At 40.5% G+C, this 22,828-nt stretch overlaps 1 protein-coding gene across 5 annotated transcripts in view; it reads right to left on the bottom strand.

Annotated features, from left to right (window-relative positions):
- Window positions 1–205: 205 nt before the first annotated feature.
- Window positions 206–22,828, bottom strand: part of TRAPPC9 (trafficking protein particle complex subunit 9) — a 534,962-nt gene continuing 512,339 nt past the window's right edge. For all 5 annotated transcript variants that reach the window (XM_074898387.1, XM_074898390.1, XM_074898389.1 and 2 more), the window contains 2 exons: window positions 10,754–10,977; window positions 206–3,413 (listed from right to left, as the gene is read on the bottom strand). In XM_074898387.1, the coding sequence (XP_074754488.1) occupies window positions 3,234–3,413; window positions 10,754–10,977 (404 nt within the window). In that variant the 3' untranslated portion in view covers window positions 206–3,233. The remainder of the gene's footprint in view (window positions 3,414–10,753; window positions 10,978–22,828) is intronic.

Here is a 22,828-nt window from a genome sequence, read left to right as displayed (position 1 = left end):
ATACATCTTGCATCATCTCTGAGTTCTCTTGAGTTTCTAGGAAGAGAAAGTTTGAGTGAAGCTGAAATTTCAGTTCCAGGGTCAAATACATTCTTTCAAAGACAGAATGCAGCATCAAGAAATATGTTATTATTACTAGTAAAAACACACAAGAACACTATCAAGAATTATAGACAGAAGAGACAGGCGGAGATGTAAATAACACAAGATAAGTATTTATTCAGACAGCTAAATTTACACAACTTATGTTTCTCCAATGCATACATTGATTGGACCAATGCCTGCTCTCAGCAATGGTGATTTAAATTAGGAATGATTTAATTCAACCAAGTGGGATCATATCAGATTTACATCTGTGTAACAATGCGCAGTTTGGCTCATCGTGTTCAAAATAATAGCTGGGTGGTTCAGAGAAATAAAAACAAGTTTTCAATTCCAGAAAAAGAGAGCAGATCGGAAAAGCATCATCCTTTTTTCAAGCACTGCAAGGACCAATCTTGACAGCAATCTCAGTGAAAACTTCCATTAAAAAGAAAACCAAAAGTGATGGAGCTTTCTCATTTCAAGTACCTTCCCCTTCCCCAAATGACACTGACACTTAAATATTCTCCTTCTGGACAAATCATGAATGATCCCCAGAAGAAAGAATTTCTTGTGTTTAATCTCTCTCACCAAGACAAGTAGAAGTGTGAGCAAATTGTGAAAGATATCATAAATGCCAAAAGCAACTAAGCATCAAAGTTAACAAGGGACAGAGTGGTCTACTATATAATGAACAGATAGACCATTAAGGGTCAGTTCACACATAAGAACTTACAGTTATGAGCACATATGGCAGATTTATAATGGCATATTGGAAATACGCAGTTTGCTTTTGTTACAGTAAAACCTGTTCCCATTCCAACAGTTTCAGCAGGCTGTGGATCAGGATCCGTTATGAGTAAAGGGCACAGGAGTGCTGCATCCCAGTATAGGCTTTGCAGAACAGTATCCTCTGTTCTCAGAATGCTCTCAAAACTAAACTAGGAAATGATCCTTTAGCTGGGTAAGCTAAAGTATCCTGACTGCAACAGCACCTGCTTCACAATATTTTTGTTTCAAACGCAATGTGGTCCTTACAAAGTTTTAGCTGTATTCCTAGCATCTGCAGATTACCTCCTGGGAATACTGAATAAAACCCAATTTGGATTTCGCTGCAACAGTGTTGTGTAACATAGTACAGACACATGTCAAAAGCAAGCTTTTATGGAGAAGATTAACTGGTTTAATTCCTGCTCTCCTGGGATCTTATTTTTCTGTGTATATGCCTATGTAGTGACAGAGAATTCAGCCTCATGGCACAAACTGGTCAAATCAGCTCCACTAATGCAAAAAACACGCCTAACTCAGCTGCTTGGACCCTCTTTCCATGGGTGTCTCCAGCCCAGAACCGCCGTGCAAGTCTAAGGAACAGTTTTCTTACTGTACATTGCATGCTGGCAGCTGGCGGAGCAGTACATCATTGCAAGTAAATCTTCAGCTGGTCTTAGATTTCCATCAGTTTAAGACTGAACACTTCCACTCTGGCATTCCAAGCTGTGTACAGAGACACAGCTCAAGAAAAAACACTGACAACATTGCCACAATAGATATTTAGAAATAATACCCTGCATGCACTGAAAATAGAGCTATCATGCTATAGCTATAGTTCCCTCAAATTAGAAAGATATTTAAGATGAATACATCAGTCATTATCAAACATGCAATAGAGTTTTGAGCACTGTCATTCCTACGGAGAACACCAGTCACATCTAAAAGTACAACTGGGCATGGTGCAGAGAGCCAGAAGAGCTATCTGGGCTCGTGCTCCACAGCATGAGCAGGGTGGACCAGATCAGGCATCAGGTGGTGTGCCCACATTTGGGTGAAGCCTAAACAAACAAAAAAGTCTGCAAAGAGGTTGTGCATGTAGATTCAGCACATAAAGAACTAACTGGAGCACCCCTGCAACATCTTGGCGTATCCACCCCTGAAAGTATACTACCACCAATTTTAAGAGTGGCAGGCTGTAAATTTAAGAAAAGATTGAGACAGGTTTGAAAAATATGGTCCACAAAGTAATATATTAATCATACATCTAAGAAATTTCACTGCTTTATATGGGATAAAAGCAGGTCTCTTTATACAAAAACATTATTCTGAAAGACAACAGACTACCTTTTCAGTATATTCATCAACTGCTTTTATGGTCAGAAATCCCATGGCCTTAATTGCCTAATAATTAAACATTCTAAAAATAAGAAGGAAAACACAACCACGTAGTCAAGTCTAGTGTATTAGCACAAAAAATCTGATCCGAAGAGTTTGCAAAAACTCACGCAAAGTGATATTAATGACCAGCTGATTAATTCTGGTGACTCTATAAGTGTCTGCAAATGTTTCAAGAGATTGTGATTGTATAAATCAGAACTGTGAAAGCCTGAATTCAAAGGCAAACCCTAGGCAACCCCAAAATTGGTTTATTTCCTTTCGCAAGGACATAACTCTTTAGCTCTCCATTCACTTCTTGCCTTCTTTCATTTATTGTTCATAGATCTACCAAACTAAAGGCAGTGACTTTACCAGGAGCAAGTGGCACTGGGCTCAGGGGAGGAAGAGAATAACTGGAGGCACATTTGCTATTCTTACTTTCAGTAACACAAGAAAAAGCATCACTACTGCTATTTACTACCAAAGACACCAAATACTCAACAAACAAGTGAACAAGAACAAGCCTCTGAACAAATCTAAGAGAGAACTACCCCTCAAGGGTATATGCCATGGGTCAGGCATAAGCCAGGAGGAATTTCATAAAGATATACAACTCTTGCTGAAAAAAAAGCTAAAAAGGGATTATTCAGGCTGGAATTGAGACCTTCAAACACATGGTTAAATTCAGCCCTCTTAAACTCAGCCCTCAAGACCCTTTCAAACCTACTGATATCAATAAAGTATATGAAACTATAATGCATATATTAGCAGTTTCAAAGGCTTTTGGACACAGAGGAAAACTCTAGCATAGTTATAATCTCTCTCTCTCTCTGAAATTAGCTAAAGCAGCTGCCCAGATGACTATCAGCCAATTCAGAAAGTGTTCAGCTGTTCCTCCAAAGTAGGGACTGTGGCCTGGGTTGGACAGAAACAAGCTGGGGTCAGGCGAAGGATGTGCCAAGCATTTCTGTGCACTGTGCTTAATCAAATAGCACACAGCACGTCTACAGCTTAGTTTGGACCATAGGCTCCATAGCACGGATGTGAACACTAGGAAGGCAGAACCAGGAGAGAGGCAGCTCCCTGCTGCAGTTGTCTTCATGGAATTTTATATTCAAGTAGAAATCGCCCGTGTAGAGAAAGAGAAGTGCTCCAAAGTACACAGAGTCTTTCGTGGGCTTCACCTGGAAAAGAGAACATGAAAATCAGTATATTTAAACCAGGAACAAAAGAATTGCACTTCGCAATTCCATAGCTCCTTCAAATGATCTCAAAGTACTCTAGATTCACATCTCGATATTGCCTTCACACAAAGAGGAGTAAAGATCTTGTCTGTATTCTAGCAATGGCAAAACTGGAGCATTGGAAATTAAATCCTGTATTATTCTCTCATGGAGCAAAGCTGTGGCACAGCTCAAACCACAGTACAGATCTCCAGAACAGCACTGATTTAAGGCCAATGTCACCCAAAATCTTTCCTTAGACTGCATTTATCAACCTCTATATTAAAGGTCTAAATCATGTCTTCGAACGCATGTTAAACACATGGTTAAACACCATTTAACAACTTAGCAATAACTAAATTTATCCCCACTTATTATTCAGACACAGTCTGAATGCAAATTCTAATCAGGAATCTTTCATATTCACTATCATTGAAATAATTAAGTTTAGCAAGAAACATCCCACAAAAAGTAGCCACCCTGATTTAACTTGTCCAAATTAAATACAGAGTGCACAGTTTCTACATTTATGCATCTCCATCACAAAATAATTTACAATTCATATCTTTACAACAAACATTATATTTCAGTCCATCATTTCAGCAAGACACTTAAGTAATTTTTTTTACAATCCCACGACTGTTCAGCATGTGATAATGTTTGAATTAATATCTGTTTTCACAAGATGTTCAATCCAGTTTCAGGGTGCCTAGAATTGCATTAAAGTTGCTGCACATGCAAAACATGGAACCAGCACAAAGACGTTCCACCGTATGAAATTTATTCAAAAAATTGTGAAAAGGCAACTTCATGTCAGCAGAAAAGATCCGATAAAAGGCACCTGATGCTCCTCCATACTGGTCTTCCCTCAGCCAAGATTATCTTACCAGTTCCTCTCTGCTCTGTGGAACCTCGAACCATCAATGCAAGATATACTCACGGGGTCATCCCTACTTTCACAGGTAGGCCTGTGCCCATGTACTTTCTGCTTTACTTGAACACTCATTGGTAATGGGCTTTTCTTTGGTCACCTCCAAACACCTCGGTGTCCATCATGTTACAGAGTCCAGCACTGATTCCAAATAACAGCATGACATACCACTGGTCAGCCAAGCTGAGACCCAAGCCCAACCATGCCAGAAACTCTGGTGTTGGAGCCAGAAGCACTGAGCTCTCTGGATGTGCTGGACTTCATTAGATTCAGGGGGAGAAAACCTTCACAAGGGACTTCACTAGGAACCGATGGGAGATTGCCACCTGAAACAGTGAAAGGATGAGGCTAAGGCTCCGAGACAGGTTATCAGGATTCTTGACCACTGTAAAAAATTTGGTCATGTGGTAAACTGGGACATCAACAATTGGGTGTTAACTGGGAAGGGGTGTGTGGACATCCTTAGCGGAAGGGCATCTTGCCATTGCATAGGAAGACCAGAACAAGGATGATGACTAGACCATGGTGGGGAAGAGGGGGGACATGAACCACTAGAAAATGTTTCCAGAGGGTCAGGCACCTCAAGAACATGCCAGAGAGCTGAAGACTGCCTGCCACCACCTCTAGTGAGGAAGGTTCTCTGTAGTTTTCAGATGTGAGGGGAATGAGCTGTTTGTTTCCATTTTCTCCTATTCTAGATTTTTTGGGGTCTTCATTAGCCAGCAGACATGTAACCTGTACAGTTCCCTGGGGTATCAGGCTTCTTTGTTGAACCTACCTAAATTTCTGCTCCCAGGCAGGGGCCTGGCTGTTCACAAGCAGCAACACCATCAGCGCTGACAGAGCCCAGGCTCCCTTTGGCTTTGGTGCTGAGCCCTTTTGCTGACCTACAGCAAACTTGTATCAGCATCGTTCCATCCACGTGAGCGATCAGAGCAGCCACAGCTGTTCTCCTGACCCCCTGTCCTTGGCATCTCCCCTCCTCGCTGGCTGCAAGTTCTTGCCCTCTGGCATTGTGTCTGGACACACAAAACATCGAGCACTCTCCCCTCCTGCTTCTTTCCCCTCCTCTCGGGGCTGCCTGCCTTACTTTTGCCGCACTGGAACTGATGCAGACTTGCATCCAGAGGACAGAGATGGGCACTAATGCCAGCAACGGGTGGAGGCAGACAGCAAATGCAGCCTCCTCAGGACCTGTACCTTCTTCAAGCTCCCTGTCCGTTTTCCCTAATCTAGCTGCACCATGAAGAAATATCTTGCAACAGCACTGATCAGAGCTCTTGACAAGCAGGAAGGTGGCTTCAGGCACATCAATATCAACACAGCCTTTCCACTCATTTGCAGTTCCACCTACATGGCTGCTCGTTCCTCCTGCCTTTACAGCACAAGTCTCTGCTCCATTCATGGGTTTCTTCATCACAAGTGAGAAGAGCCAGCGAGGCAGGTAGTGGTATGTGTCCTGTTCTGCCTGCAGCCCATCTCCCTGAGTGCAGCCCAGACAACAGTGCTCATGGTTTGGGAACTATCCACATCTGTACAGCCACTTGTACAACCACTACGCTAATCAACACTTGTGGTTTGGGGAAGCAAAAGTAGGTTGAAACCTTTGCACTGTTGAGGTGCAAGTGGCTCTGCAGGAGGCTCTTCCAGAATAGTAACTAACTTTGGAAAGTAAGGCTGCCTTTCTAGTGGGGCTGCCTGCAAACATTCCCAGAAGACCCTAAGTACATCATCAGCAGCTAGTTCAGTAGAGGGCCAGATCCACCCCAACTGGCATACCAGGCACAGGACTGATTTTGAGGTTAAACTACCTACATTTAGGTGTCTCTCTGCACACTAAGTAAATAAGCTCCTACTACAGTGAGAAGACATCTAGTCAATGCAGTCAGTGGAGCAAACACAGAATGGTCTACCCAGTCCCGGCCTATAGAGTTAGGATACAGTTGCCTAAACATAGGCACCTCGTGACATTTGGGATGACCTAAGGCACTGGGACATCTGCATAGGGTGGGCAGGATTTACAGGATGAGGTACAGGATTTCTGGCAGTAGGTGGAGGCCAGGTGGGATACCCACAGCACTTAAATGATAGTAGACACCTACTTTTACGCAACTGAATCTCCCCCCTGGTGTCTGTGTTAGTGTAAGGCATGTTCTCCTGGCTGCAGACTACATCTCCATTGACTAATGGGAACTTCACTGGCCAGCACCCATGGTAACACCCACTCATTCAGATGTCTCAGCCTGGAACTGAATCCACCCAAGTGTCTGTAAAGTGGATGTCAACATCTGAGCCAGCTGTTCAACACAAGGATTCATCTGATCAGATGTAGAATGAGGAGAAATATCCCTTAAACTCCATCAACCCTGATGACTTGCCCTCTCCACTGCCTGTGAAGGGAGATCAGGGTGATTTGTTCAGATGTGTACACAAGTCAGATGTTTCCCGATGTAGCTGACAGTAGACACCATCCACTGATTGCAATGGATGATCCAGCCAACCTGAGAAACACAAAGATCACATACTCGTGCCTGATCCAGACCAAATTTGTATAGTCATTCACTCTAGCAGGTCTGGTAGTGTCACTGCCTAGATATGTGTTTATATGCTGTGCCAGTCTGGGATGCTGTTGAATACATGCTTGCTGAGTCAAGTCGGAGTTGAAATAGATTTTACTAAAATTCCACCAAATTGTGGAAAACAAAGATGGGAAGCTTCTACCCCAGAAAAAAATTACTGAAGAATCAAGAAAAAAATACCAACATTACTTCTCTGTTCCACTGAGATAGAAGAAAAATTAAGTTTCTAGATCCATCCTAATCCTTCCCTGACTCAGGCTACCATGTGGGACTGTGATTGCTTAGAACTAATTACTACTTATTTATACTGCTGTAGTACTTAGGGAGCTCAGTTGGAGATTAGGGCTAGTGCCAGCTACTGTTCGCTGCCCCAAAGAGTTTACAGTGCGAGAAAAACTGTGCCAAGAAAACTAATTTGTTCCAGATGGGCCACAGAGGACCTGCCAGAAGTGAGCAAATGTTCATCATTGCTTCTGAGCTGATTCAAAATGACCATCTACTAATGAATTTCTCCTCATCTCCAACTACCAATCACTTGAGCTAGCGTGTGATAACACATACAGGGAAAAAAAAAAAAACAAAACCTGCTTAAGAATAGTAATGAAAAAAGCAGAAACAACAAGGAATGATGAATTGCTGGTAGTTACAAGAATCTCCATAGAAGATAATTTTTATTGTTTTTAATTTGGCAAGAAGCAACTCTGATCAACTAATTAGTCAAAAACCCCTCATTGGTAAGAACTAAGTATTTTCAATAATATGTCTAAAGCTAAATTTCAGATTGTAAATTTAAATAAAAAATAAATCAATGCAATGTATTTTAATGGGTGGGGATCCATCATGCTATCTCATGTTTCAAATCCCCGCACTAAACAAAACGTCACTTTTTCTGTTAAATACAGACATAGAAAGGTAAGGTTAACCAAAATAGAAGCTGTGCTGAAAAATAAAGATTTTACTTAATTTAAAATGCATGGAAATATCTCAATATCCTTTAAAATTTTCAGTAAAAGAATTTGTTTTTTGAAGTAGTATTTCCCAGCAGACTTTGACACAGAGTCAGTCTCCTGCACTGAGTTGAAGTAAGAGCACAAAATGAATAAGCACGCATTACAGTACTTCCAAGATAAATCATCTAACCTGGACTTCAAGCCACAAGAAAGGGAAATATGAAATCATATGACTTTTACCCTTTAAACAGTTTATATTCATACTGTGAAGCTGCATGTGCATGCTGAAAATTCCTGTATATATCCCCATCTTCCAGGTAGCAGCAGAAACTGATTTGAAACTTTTTAGTTTGGAAACAAAAATAGTTCCGATTTGCTGAGTATCAGGCTTAATATGAAACTAACATTTAGGAAAGCAGAGGAGTTTTGTTTGTTTTTCCCTGGAGGAATGACATTCAGTTCAGCACCAAAAATGTTGTAGTTTCTGGATCAGCATGACAACAGAACAAATTTTCAGGGCGTGAGAAGTATCTTCTCTTGCTGTAATACCTGATGCTCCCACTTGTTCTTGACCATACACTACTGACATGCCAAACCATATGCTAGTTCTTCATCCTTACTCCCACCCAGCTCAGCAGTGCAATAAATCATCTCGCCACCTCCTTGCCAGTGTCAGTGTAAAGTCAGCCCAATTAGCCTGAACTGCTGACGAACGTAGTTTTTGCTAAACTGACCAACTTTGCACGAAAACAAATGCTCACACCATCACTCCTGCTGGGTTTGCTGGGGAAGAGGGGAACATCGTCCCACAGAGGGGCAGAAACAAGCAGCTGGGAAACAGTAACATCTCAAGCCACCCCATTAAACAAGCAAAACAATCATGTGCCCATGACTACAATTTATTAAAATAATGGGCATATGTATAATAGCCTCGACAGAGTAGCACTGAATTATACCAGCAGGGAATCTGGTCCAGTGTCTTAGATTTCATTTATAAAAAAAGGAAACTCTGAATCTCTTTCATCTCACCCAACCATGAGCTTCTTCAGCTTCTTAACCAGCGTCTGTCTGATTTTTTGCCAAATTCAGAGCATGAAAACAATTCTGACTATGTTCATTCTCCCCCGAAGCACCAGATGCACAAACCAGGACTTTCTTCTTGTCCCCCAAACAGGTGCGGCTTCCTGAAATCTTTTTTCCATTACTGAATTAGTTATTACAGAGGATGAAAGGGCCTCTGACAGCATTAGATACACTGTTTGAAGAATTTTCTTCCATGATCAGGGCTCTATGCCTCAAAGAAATATGACTAAGCATTTTCTCTAGGAGCCTGTGTAGGACAAGTGTCGATACTACATACCGTGAAATATAACACTTCTTGTCTAAGAGTTGACATTTTCTTCATTTCACCTTTTTGCATGAAAAGGAGGACAAATAGCAAAAACCAACTCTATTTTTAACTTATTGGGGACTGTGTTTACAGGAGAAATGTCACAATACTGAACAATGGGGCAAAAGCGGGGACCATAACGTATGAGGAGGCTGCCTGGGCAGGCACAAGAGATGTGACCTCCTGACTTTTTGCCCTGTAGGAGGCTCAATCAGAAGGTAAGAATACATCACACTGACATCTCCTTTTTCCCTCATTAGCCTGGAGGGTCAGGCCCTTAGGCAGCTGGGCATCCAAACACTGACACTCTGATTAAAAAATCCACATTGTCAGAAAGAGAGTCAAAGAAAGCCATCTCTTGATTATTTCTGCTGACATATTTAAATTATTCAGCTAAGAATATAGGTAGCCCCCATTAAAATTCAAGTTGATGGTGTATTCCATGCTCATTAGGTTTTTGAAATATTTTCTTCCCATGATGCGTAATTGAAAAATATGCATGGTGACTATCCCTGTGGTTAACCTTTAATTTCTTTCTTACTAAGGTTCACAATATATATATTCAGTTTTGACAGGTACATTTTATTAGCAATCCAAAGAGCTGACCTAAGCAAAGGTCTTAAGCACTATCCCAAACACTCACCCTCTTCTTCATGTTTATTTTATAAGTTACCAGAAATACTGCTTATTCCACTCTGCAGCATTGTCTGTATGTTTTTCATTCCTGGGGTTTGTTTTTTTTTTTTCTGTTGCATTTTTGGGGAGAAGGATGTGGGAGAGAGTAGTTTTATCTGTATTTTCAGTGTCTTGCCTTAGAAGCTAAAAGCTCATAGACTTGAATTTTCTGAAGGTGAAATTGAGAGAAAAATCAAAATCTCAGTTGCTCTAAAAAGGGACTTCTTTATCTCCTTTAGGCATGTTTCCTATTTTTCTTTATAGTTTTATAAGAGTATGCTAAGTGACAAGGAAATAAAGCAGCTCATCAGTTTCGTCATTAATGTTTAGCATTTTCTTTTTGCAGTCTGTTGCATTTCCTCAGGACCTGACTAAAACTGATTTGTTGAGTTTCTTGGCTCAGCCTGGGGAATATTTCTTATGGAGTAAAGAGAAAAAGTTACTTAAAATCTGTTACTGTAGGTGCAAAGGATGGCTCAAGGGACTGGCAATATGGTATTAAACACTTATCTAGGTTACCCGTTCACATTTAGTCAGATCTGGAGTGACCAAAAGTTACTGTCTCTGACAGTTTACTAGTGTTTTACATGATAGTTAATTACAGTCTTAAACCATTTCAGAGAGAAAAAACCTAGCAAGCACCTTTAGCAAGAGCTGCCATAGTTATGGTGCTTTCCAAAAATTAATCTGCCTTAAAATGCACAACTGAGTAATGAAGCCCTTTTCTGCAAATACACGTCATCCAGAAACATGATACAGCTGACAGAAAGACTTACTGAATCGATGTAGAAGGTGTTGGATCCCACAAAGGTGATAGCATCCTGAAGCTCATAGTTGTGCACCCCGTTTTGGTAATCCTGATAGGGTGTCACTGTGAGAGCGAAGGGCCCCACGCTGTGTTTGCTCCAGTTGGTCAGCTTCACCTCCAATGGGATGGGGTCTCCCACTTTGCAATTCACCACGATATCACAGTCACAAAGCTTGCCGTCAACAAGGATATCTGCAAATCAAGAAAACAATTCCACATGATGTTGGACTCCTGCTCTAGAAACTATTAGTCTTGATAGGAAACTTAACAAGAAAAGTTAAGTGAAACCAAGAGTGCCTGACAAGTAACCTTAGGAAAGAAAACCCAACGCTGCAGTGCTGTGTAGGGTAGTGTTGCAGGGAAACTACTTGCCAAAAACAGTTCATGAAGGTCCAATATCGTTGACAACCGTTGAAAGAGCTATTAAAAAATCCAATTATGATCTCCACACAGGCACCAAAAGATATTTTTTTAACCTTCTCCCTTGAAGGCCAAAGCCACAGGCAACTTCTCATGAGTCTCCTGCAAATCAGCAGCATCAACCGTACAAACAGGAATCATCAATACAAACTGTAACTAGATAGATACAGGGTTGGATGCCCACGTTCACGTGTTACAGCCAGAACAAATCCTTCTGGATGGAGGTGACCTTTTGGAGCAGGACAGGCATTGCCAGAATTTGCAATGTAATACATATGTTAAAGTCTAGATTATAAGGAAAAAAAGGATTTTATAATTATACAGCAGTACTATGAGCTTGTTCACTCTTTGCACTTTCATTCATTCTAGGATTTCTGTTTCTAACTTTCTACTTTTCCTTCCCTTACTGGGATAGCAAAAAATATAAAGCCTCTAAATTGGTTACTGCTGGGACAATGACAGCTGGAGTAATGTGTCCACTAACCTTGCCCATTTGCTTATACAGAACCAAAATGTTTCATTATCAACACACTATGAAATTGCTAGTCCAATTCCCCGCTCTAAAAGGGTTCCCAGTTGCGCAGTATTACTGTATTTTTCAGATGAGGGTTATCTCTGATGCACTATTAATACAGGAACATTTCTATTTCACTATGGGTTCATGTTCAGAGATAAGAGAAAGCTCTGGGCACATGTAAGAAAGCATCCTCTGTGTGAATACCTATCCCCACAATCTCATATGTCCATGAGGCATTTCGATCACCCCAGCTCCTCCTCAGTCGCTTGCCTTATGGCATACAGCATATTATTCCTCTGCCAACAGCATCAGATTTACATTAGTAATATCCCCTCTTCAAGAAAAGACACTATTTTTATTCTTCAGGAGCGTTCACAGAAAAAAAAAAAATTTACACCAAAGTGATGCTTTTTTTTTTTTTAACTTATTTTTGTTTTGTTGCCTTTGACAAAATTATGCATGTTCTTGCGATGCCCTTTAGTCTGGCAAACTGAACAAGCCTTAGCACAGCAACTGGGGAAAAAAAAAAAAAAAAAAAAAAAGCTAGTGCCGAAGAAGAAACGAGTTCAGAAAGGGACATTTATTCCAGAGGTCAGGTCAGCAAAGCTGAGCTACCCAGATGAAAACCCCTCCTTGACCAAAGCTGCCCAAATGCAGCAGCAAGTCCCAGCTACAAGAGACTTGGCAGAGGGAGCACAAAGCAACCCTGCAGTGAAGCTGCAGCAACCCAAAATCCATGCTGGTTTCCCAGTTTGAACAGCCCCCATGCCATCTTTCCTTTCTGAAGGAGATGCCCATATTTTGACAACAAAATCACTGGTGAGGCCACATCTGGAGTGCTGGGTCCAGTGCTGGGCTCCTCAGTACGAGAGACATGGACATACTGGAGAGAGTCCAGCAAAGGGCCGTGAAGAGGATTAAGAGACTGGAGCATCTCTCCTATGAGGAAAGGCTGAGAGAGCTGGGACTGTTCAGCCTGGAGAAGAGAAGGCTCAGGGGGATCCCCTCAATGTCTATAAATACCTGAGGGGAGGGGGTAAAGAGGACAGAGCCAGGCTCTTTTCAGTGTTGGCCAGTGCCAGGCAATGGGCACAAACTGAAACACAGGAGCTTCCCTCTGAACATCAGGAAATACTTTTTTACTGTGAGGGTGACCAAGAACCGGCACAGGTTGCCCAGGAAGGTGGTGGATTCTCCATCCTTGGAGATACTGAGAAGCTGTCTCGACGTGGTCCTTGACAAGTGGCTCTAGGTGGCTCTGCTTGAGCAGGGGGTTGGACCATATGACCTCCAGAGATCCCTGCCAACATCAACCGTTCTGTGATTCTGTGATTCTGTGAAAGGAAGCTATAATCACCACTGCATTTTAGGAAAGGGCTAGAAAATCTGTTTGGTGTTGGATTTCTTTTGCAATAGCACACTCTAATGTTACGGGCTTTCCTGCCTGACATGATCAAACTGCTACTTGCAGGATTGCCCTAAAATCATGGAGGTGAAGTAGTGGTTATAATGGTATCCTATTACCTAGGATTAACTGACTTGAATTTTACGAAACACAAAAATGTGCGTGTGAATAATCTTTATGCTTCCCAGCCTTCTGCCACAGAAGTGAAGTCCAGTGGCTTCCCTTAAAAGAAATGCACTTATATCAATTGGTTACTTTATATCAGTTTATGTTTTCAAGCTTCTCCCTGCAAGGTAAGTGCTTTCATTAAAAAAAAAAAAAAAAATCTGGTTCCTCCAGCCAGCAGGTCTTACAGCTGCATGAATGGTTAGCTCCCCAGACCAGCATGAACCTTCAGAAATACTCAGTAAGCCAAGTAGATGAATCTTTATTTTCAAGCTGCTCATCAACTTGCCTTTTAGCTTTAAAATTCAATGCTCTGCTGTAGGAATTCTAAATGAACCCTTTGCCCTCTGTCTCCACCTTTGTATCTAATAATAGCTCAGAGCATTGCTTCCTAATATCTTCATGTGAAAATAGAAAATCCAAACAAAAGGGAAGCAATTATGCCTGGCTAAATCAGATTAATTTTCTTTCATGTTCCTAAAAAATTCAATTCATTTAAGATTGATTTAAGAACGCGTGTGTGCACACGTGCTTGTGTACATATTGAGAGATTATTTCCTTCTCTCCCAGCACACCCTTCCCTCCTGCAGTACCGAAGCCAAGGATCTCAATGAGATGTCAGATGAGAAAACACACATGGCTGGCATGCAAAATACTATGGAAAGGAGTGTTTAAAAACAGTCCCCTTTCATCAGAGAGAACAGCTTGGTTTGACAGGCAGTTTTACTCCCTTCCTGACACAGAAAACATCTCATGGACCATACGGATTTGCTTTAATATTTTCATCCATGAACAGAGGAAAAGCCATGTGTACAGGGTCCCATTTCTGCAGATTCAGCTCACTCACACAGATGGCATATAAAAGCTGAGACTGCTCACACCACTGCTGTGAGAGTGAATCATTATTGGCTTCAGTATACAGGAGCTCTGAATCAGAAGACACAGTCACTAGCACAGAAGACAGTGGTGGCGGTATCACCATCCTCCAAAGATTCAAATACAAGAGAAACAGTACTTCAGAAAATTAGAAGGACCAAGTTTAATGCAAATGGCATATAAAAATTACATTAAAAACGTGGAAGCGTAAACACTGGCTGTCAGGGAAAAAAAAAAAAAAAAAAAAGCACAAAGACCTAACAATCTCCTACTTAAAAGTTAAATCCTTTTTTAAGCACTTTAATAAGCCAAAAGAATACTGCTTTTTTATTTATTTTCCCTTTCTCTCTCCTTTTCTGCTTATTTATCTACACACATCCACTATGTTGGCATCCTCAGGTGCCAACATAACCCTGCAATACCAGATAGTCACAAAAAAAAGGAAAGGCACAGTCTCTGCCACACGACCACGAACAGGTACAGGACCATTCTATTTTACCTCTAGGACCTTCTCTATGTGATTATTGTACCAAGAGAGAAAACATTGTCCAACACATATTGGAAGGCAGAAGATGAGGATGATACAAGCCACTGAGAAGGGTGATGGGAAAGCCTTGCTTTTTCACTGATGGGCTTAGCAAAGCCTTTTAGGATCTCTATGAATTAATCTTTTAGTTGGAAAAACTACTTCATGGCCCAGCTGATAGGTTATGCTTATTGACACCACAGGAAGTTAGGGAGACCATTATATGAAAATAATCTATCAGAATTCTTACAGTGTCTTTCTTTCAGGATCTCAAAACTCTCAAGAAAAGGGAATGAATGATACTAACAGGAAGGCAACCACTATTCCACAAGAAAAACATTTACCGTCACCTGCCAGGTTCACTTCTGTCTACATCACCCAAAGGAGCAGCTTGGAAGTGAATACCAAACTTTATTAACATTTTGTGTTATTTCTTCTGCTCATACTAACACAAAATAAGTCATTCTTGCTACTTTGTCAAGTGTCCACGTGAGCACTCACAACTCATTGACCCACCTGTACATAAAGAATCCTGAGCCATGGCTAATTGCATTTCTGCACCTAACTCCCTCTTTCCCACTTCTGGGAAAGCTGCATAAAAATGCATGTTTAATCTCAGTGGAAACACATATTCCAGCAATGCTTGCTCTTCTCACTCAATCTTGGGTTGATTTTAAAAAACAGGCTGCAGAAGAAGGCAGGGTGTTTGTGCTCATCTTTACAGTGGGGATAAAGACATTTCCATTGGATATTTCCTTTTAAACTGGAGGTTGCATCCCCAGCCGATGCAGACACACTGGTCCCTGCCATTCACTGCAGCTAGGAACCAGGCTCAAGACTTCCAGCAAACACCTCACTTTGCACAAACTGTGCATGACCTTGCACAAACAAGTAGGTCAGCAAAACTCAAGGCAAGAGATGCCCAAATGAGTAAATACTTCTCACATGAAAGGTAGAAGAGATTGTCAAGCCCAGAAAAGCAAGCCTCACTCAGCTGTACTGTGACAGGGGAATTTTAGTCAATCAACCATTTTTAATATGTTAGAACCGTTCTAAAATACTAGTTTTATTCATCTTTGTTTGTGAACCAGGAGAGCCGTGGTCTGAGGAGGGGAGAGGAGCAGCAACAACACTGATGTCTCTAGATAATGTCCATCAGGTACTTCGATGGAGGAAAGCCAAAGACCAAGAGACCAAGCCAGAGTTGCTGAAGTGAAAGTCTCACAGAATGATTCAGTTTTTCTGCGTTCACCAAATCTAAAATGCTGCTGATTAAAATGTCTGCCCAGACCAGCTTTATTACAATTGTCCTAAAAAAGCAAGGGAAGAGCCAGCCATGCTGTATTTTGGTTTTTTTTCATGCCCTCTTCTGCAAGAATGTTTGTTCAGGATTTTGCAAAGAACTTAACAATGCAAGGAGAATTCTTTTCAATCCAAAGAGAATTCTTTTTGTTTACCTGTTTGTTATAAATTATTCATTTAAAAATAGGTTGAACAATTTTGTCCATTTCTTACATATTATGCAGATGGAAGAAAGATCAGAATGGAGAAGAAAATCTGTACTACAGGCAAACTCTATGTACAGAGCAAGCTGATCCTGCCTGTTTCCAAACAAGAAAGTTCCTTTTCCCTCCTCTCATGTTGGTCAGCAACAGTTTTCACAGCCCGTTATTTGGGGGTTGGTCAGCTGCTTAGAAAAGCTGTCTGTTGAGACAACAGACTCCTTGAATTTTACTCTGCCTCTCCTCTAATATATGAACCTAAACACTATTTTTGTTTCCCCTCTTCCCACTTGTTCTCCCTCATGTAGACCAGTTCCCTTTCATTTTCTAAACCATTCATGCAGATTATTTACACATAGAGATACAGCACTGGTTACATTTGTTTGTCCATTACGAGGTCCTGCAGTATTTTCTGAGCTGAATACATCCATACAAAAGACATTTCTATGAATATAAAAACCGTGTTCCCTGTCACTCTCATCATGAAAATGCCGAATGGTTATTTAATAACAGAAGAGCCTCATAGTTATTTGCATAAAATCTTCTGTATATGTGGTTTGGATCTCCTCCTCACACCAAACCTGAGCATTTTAACTTGGAATAACACGCTCATGTTCATTCATTGTTGTACTGACACAATACTGAGCCAAATCCATCCCCTGAATAATTTCACTGCAGTCGATAGTAACAGAGCACAGAGGTATACAGATGTTTGTACTGTAACAAGTTCAAATTACACAAATATCTCACCTTGTAAACCACTGCCAGTCCTGTCCTAGAAAGTGCCCTTATACTCAGAGCCTGCTGATCCAAAACCCCTATGGATCTGAAGAGTTCAGCTCCTAGTTGGGTCAAGGCCCTTGGATGGGGATGAATAAAAAATACAGGAAAATATATGAACAAACTAGTGCAGGTTCCTGCAAGTACCAACAACTCGGAGACCTTTGGCTAACATAGGGGCACGAACCTGAAAACAGGAAAGTTGGCAGAGGATGGGATGACTGAACATGCATATAGGCAAGTGAAAGAGGCAATTGCTTTCACAAGACCTCTGAGCTGCCCGATTCCTGGCAGACTTCCCATTCCCAAACATTTTACAATTGAATTAAGGACACTTTATTCACTCCAAAAGCAATTAAAAAGAAAAACACATTTAAAATATAGTTCTAGCAACAATAAGCAATTAGTCTTTGATAATTGTCTGTGTCTTCCTATTTAATCACTCTTTTGCAGTGGCCAGTATGCTGATGACAGATCCCGACTGGTCTGATTATCGTTCTTGCCAAATTGTTTCGAGTTTGTGTCTGTTCTTAACTCTGTGATGACAATGGGCTGAGGATGTTGCAGCGTCCCCATAGGACTCATTTGCAAAAGGATTTTTCAACCTTGTTCATTTGCACAGAGTAAGTTATCTTCCTCCAAATAAGTAAAATGTTTACGCCCAATTTTAATCTCCAAATCTATCCTTGGCAGACACATGATCAGTGTTCAATTTCAGTGCTACTTGATCTTGGCTGTAAAGTTCAGATGTAGTAAAATCTTCAAATAACTCTAAATAGCAGGGTCATGCTAGCTGAAGAAAGAAGTATGAACATGACTAGTGCTCTGGGGTTTGACACTCTACAGCTTCTACTTGGGATCTTAAAACAGCAAACCTGAATGCACATTAGCCACATTTAAGAAATCAGTCATTCAGTTTAACCTTTCTGGTTTTGGTAGGAGTTATTTTATCCTGCACAAGCCTGTTACGATAGGCGTTTCTGCTTCCCTGTAAAATTGTTGGCACACAGATGGCACCTGCTTGTCTCATTTCTCCTCTGGCAGCCAAGATAACCTGTCACTTGGTGATTTGCCCAATTTGCTATCAAAGTGAAAATCACTTCAGAGTTTGTACTGCTTGTGTCCGGTCCTAATCTAAATGCTCAAAGGCAGATTTTTAAAATTCTCAAAGCTCTGTGTTTTCCAGTGAGCCTGAGCTCCTTCTGAATTAGTTTAAAATATTCTATTACATAGACTCAGCTTGCTTAAATAGTCTCATTTCTGAATGTGGGCCTTTTTATCTATTCATCACAAGCAGGTTTGCAGAAGACTTCTTTTTATTATCTGCTACACAGCCAGAAGGTCAGGCTGGCATACAGCGTATGACTGTGTTTTGAAATTTCACAATCCCGGGATTTGCATGTTATTTTAGGTTATTGAAAACTTTATTTCTATAGCTTGTCTGTGGCAGGACTACTTTTAGAGCATTCTTACCCTGCTTTGTGGGGAAAAAAAAAAAAAAAAAAAAAAAGAAAAAGAAAGGAAAAAAAGTTTAAAAAAAGCCCTATATTACATTTAAACAAAACTAATCCATACTAGGATATATCATATAACACTATTTTTTGTATACTGGCAGCTTTGTGCAAAACCGCTGCAGGTCATGAATAACGTGGCTTAACCTACGGCTTAGTGAAAGAAAATCACCTTATTCCTCACTGGCTGCATAATGAGACTTAAAATTTTCTCCTGCTTTCTGCCATTCTGCAATGATGGATGTGAGACAAAACTCTCTGCAGAAGAGATTTTTAAAGGTCTCATGCAAACTTTGTGAGAGTTTTTGACTTGTAGCTGAAAAGTTAATGGTATAAAAGGAGTCTGTAACCCTTATGTGCTGGTTTGGGAGTCTGTCTGATCTCAAAGCAGGTTTGGTCTAGACACTACAGAGATTGAAGACCTTCAGGCAGTGCTACCTACTCTAGAAATTAGTGATAAGGATGGTGACTGTGACACGTTCCCTAGGGAGACAGTAGCGAGCTAGCACATGGTCACAAAAGTGGTGCCTACTTTACAGAGAGGCACGGAACTAGGCTCCTGTACTCAGTGCTGTGCATGCAAAGTCAAACGTGGATTTCACCAGAGTCTGCTTACCTAAACTCTCACTGAATATGGAATTATGGAAGTGGAAACTGTTTTTTTGGATTTTGTACTGTTTCAAGTGGAAACTATTTTCTGCATTATCCATTCAACAGGTACACAGTGGTGCTCTGGACTCTTACACAGATAAGGGATCATACCTAACAGGTAGCTATTTTTTAAACTGCTAGTTAAACTAATCCTATGTGTAGTGTGATTGTCATATTTGAGGCCCGCATGATGAAACATGCAACGTACTGTCTGAAGCAGAAGGAACTCAAACACAAGTGAGAGAAGAGATGAGAGAGAAGGTACCTCCATGCCCAGATGTACAGATATACAGGGGCAGGGTGCTTTAAGAAAGAAAAAAAAAAAAAAAAAGTTATACTGAAAAATGACGGGTACATGACCCATTTTCCATGCTTGTCTTAAAAGAAAAAAAAAGTGAAATACTGCATGAGATGTCCAGGCCATAAGAACTTTCCTGTCCTTGCAGAGCAGCCATAGCCTGGTACAAGATAATATATAACCCCCTATTAACAGGCAGGTAGATGATTTACCACATTTCAGCAACTGTGTAAATATGAGCACTAGGACACTGAGCCTCACAGGCCTCCTTTAGGCCAACCATGATTGAAACGCAATGAGCTGAGCTAAATGAGAGATATTAAACAACTCCAAGTACAAATGCTGTATCACAACACTTAATGTACAGGGAAGGTGTGACGTGTGGTTACTAGACTACATGTGGCTAATGTCTACAGAGCAGAGTTGCTCAAAAAGCAGATGTGCATGTTAAAATGGACTTATTTTTAATGAAGTTTCTTTGAATTTCAGTCACAGCATATTTCAGTCTAATGACTCTAAGCTGTTTTACTCAACAGTGGATTGAGTTAAATTTTTACTATTTTCTCTATGTATGGTTACTCCATTCTGGCACTTTTGCATTAAGACATGAGACTGTAGTCCAGGTAGATGTGACATGGGAACTATCAAGCCCTACTGTGGCACCACAACTTCTTTATTCTAATTGCATCCTTCTTCTACATCATGACCTGTCTCAAAATCCAATCTGAATCCACAAAAGAACTGCACTAATAGATACACATAGAGGGAAGTTTTCAGTCATCCTCTGTGACACAAATCCTTATTATTCCTTGTTAGATAGGATATGAACACACAAATAGTAATCAAACTTACTGGAAACTAGAAATCTTTAAGACTAGAGTCATCAACCCAAACAACTTTTGGCCTCTCTCTGAGATCTTTCTGTTAATAATTTACTACTTGCTAGAACTGAACATGCTCAAAACCTAGCTCCTGAATTTTTCATGAAGTCCTTTCCTTTCCCTACCCGTCTTAATTTCAGAAATAAAATCAGACTCTTTCCTGCCAATCTTGGCTTTCTCTTTGACTTGATCTCCTCTCATGACTCACACTTCCAGTCTGTGATTAAATCCTGACACCACTTTCTACAAAACTTCTCCAAATTTGACCTTTTTGCTCTGCCTACACTGCCAAACCCGTGTCTAAGATCTAATTGGATTATAAGCCTTAACAATTAAAATCTTTTCATCTCTGCTTTTGATACCTCTGAACTAGTTCCTTTCTATTCTGCTGAAGACCTTGCTTCAAAGGTCATCCTGTAGGTCTATAACCTGGTTATGTATGCATGGCACCTCTCATAGACACCATTCCCAGCTTGTCTACTTTCTAGCTATAGCAGTAGAGCTCAGCACAGGCTATATCTCCACATATTGACCCAACTTTTCCAGTGCAGGCTGAAACCTGTTGCTGAGGTCACACAGTAATACCCACAGAAATGTGCTATCCAATTGCTACAGAGGTGGCAAGTTGTGCTCACTGCTATTATGGGCTACAACTTGTGTGTAAAACTACTACTCTCCTATTACTGTGTTATACTATTTTCCCTATTCCTCTTCCCTGCTTTTTTTTTTTTCATATAACATATATATTTCTATAGCATATATATAAAAAATACATATCTATATATGTATATAACACAAGACTATAAGCCCTTAGGGACAACAATATTCATGTTCCTCAGAGCTCAGCAGAACAATTTGCATGGCACCTAGAACTATGCAGACCTATCTTCCTGTGATGTCCAGCCAAAATTTCTAGAGAATTATAAACAGTAAAAGAAATAACCTTAAATAAATTAAACATATCTATATCTGTATATCTCAAATCTCAAGGCTATCTGGCGAGGCAAGGAAATGAGCACTGTATCAGGTTTCCAAATGAGGACACTGAGACATGTTAGGAAGGAGTTAACCTGATCTGTGAAGAGCACTCAGGATTTTTCACTGAGCAGAAATGAATGCATAAGCTACCCAATAGAATTGAGAGGGGAAGGTGACTTCCAGAAGATAAAGAAAAACATCTTAATTATAAGCTTTCAAAATCTCTATGCTGGCTTATCGAGGTACCAACTCCTTATGGGAATAAGTCTTACACTAAACTGAAGGTAAAACCTGAGAATTTATAGAACATGCAGAAAGGGAGAGAGAGAGGATAAAAGGAAATCCAACCATAAGGAAAAGTAAATTGAAACAAAAATAATGCTATTTAAAGGAGAATTCTTTAATAAAAGAGTTAAAGTAAAAGGCTAGACACCCTTTCTTCTCCATCACTGCATTTTGAATGAATGGAGATCTCGGATATCAGCACGGTGAAGTGTAGAGAGGATGAAAACTGTGTTTAAATAAAACTACAAAATAAATATTACAGGGGAGAAAAGAAAAGAAACACCGAGTTCAGTTGGAGAGAGTAAAAAATTAAATCCTCTGCATACTCAAGGCTCTGAGCCATGCCTTGGGCTTCACCTGTCAAGCTCTGCAAAGCATTCCTTCAAACTCCTCTCCTTTTAATTGGCCATTCGGGTGGCAAAACCCTTCCTCACTCAAACCCTGCAAGTGTGCTCCAGCCTGCCAAGCCACTGGAAAAATGATCAATGAGCAGGTGTCAAATTCTGTCCTTTTATCTTCAGCTTTTAGAAGACAGATACAATTATGTGCAAATCAGTGTAGTGCAGCGGCTGATTAGGTCTCTTTTCTAAGAATTATTTGCACAAGGCTCTGTGCACAGTCTGGCCAGTGCTATCAGCTGGTCTACAGAAAGAGTTTTGTGTCTGCTCTACCTTCTAGAGACCCACAGATGCGTAAGCAGAGAAGAGAAGAGAAGAGAAGAGAAGAGAAGAGAAGAGAAGAGAAGAGAAGAGAAGAGAAGAGAAGAGAAGAGAAGAGAAATTATTAACTCCTCACCCTCCATGGCAGGCAAAGCAACAGTGCATCATCTGACATATCTCACTGGTGTAATCTTTCAATGGTTTATGTATTCTGAGATTACACGTGTATGTATGACACACATCAGTGGAATGTCTCAGAAATGAAGACAGGTTGTAAAGCATAGAAAGTTCACAAAGTTGACTAAAATGAAGCTAAAAGTCTTCAGAATTCAATGTATGGAAAAACTTTATAGCTTCCTTAGTTGTACCTCTGAAGTAATTTTGTGGATTTACATGTGAAGTGATACTGACTGCACCTTTTTCCCTCCTACAAAACATGAACAAAAAATCCTCCCAAAACCCACCACCTGCAGGGACCAGATTTGTAACTACAAAAATCCATAGATTTACATTATCTAGGGATCTGGCAAAAGGTATTTCATGGAGTTTTTGTTTGGTGATATAGCAAAATAGAGTTGAGGGTTTTTTT

This window comes from Athene noctua, chromosome 2 (assembly GCF_965140245.1).
Source record: "Athene noctua chromosome 2, bAthNoc1.hap1.1, whole genome shotgun sequence".
Lineage (NCBI taxonomy): Eukaryota > Metazoa > Chordata > Aves > Strigiformes > Strigidae > Athene > Athene noctua.
The sequence above is the reverse complement of the archived record's forward strand: the minus strand, read 5'-3'. Positions and strand labels throughout refer to the sequence as shown.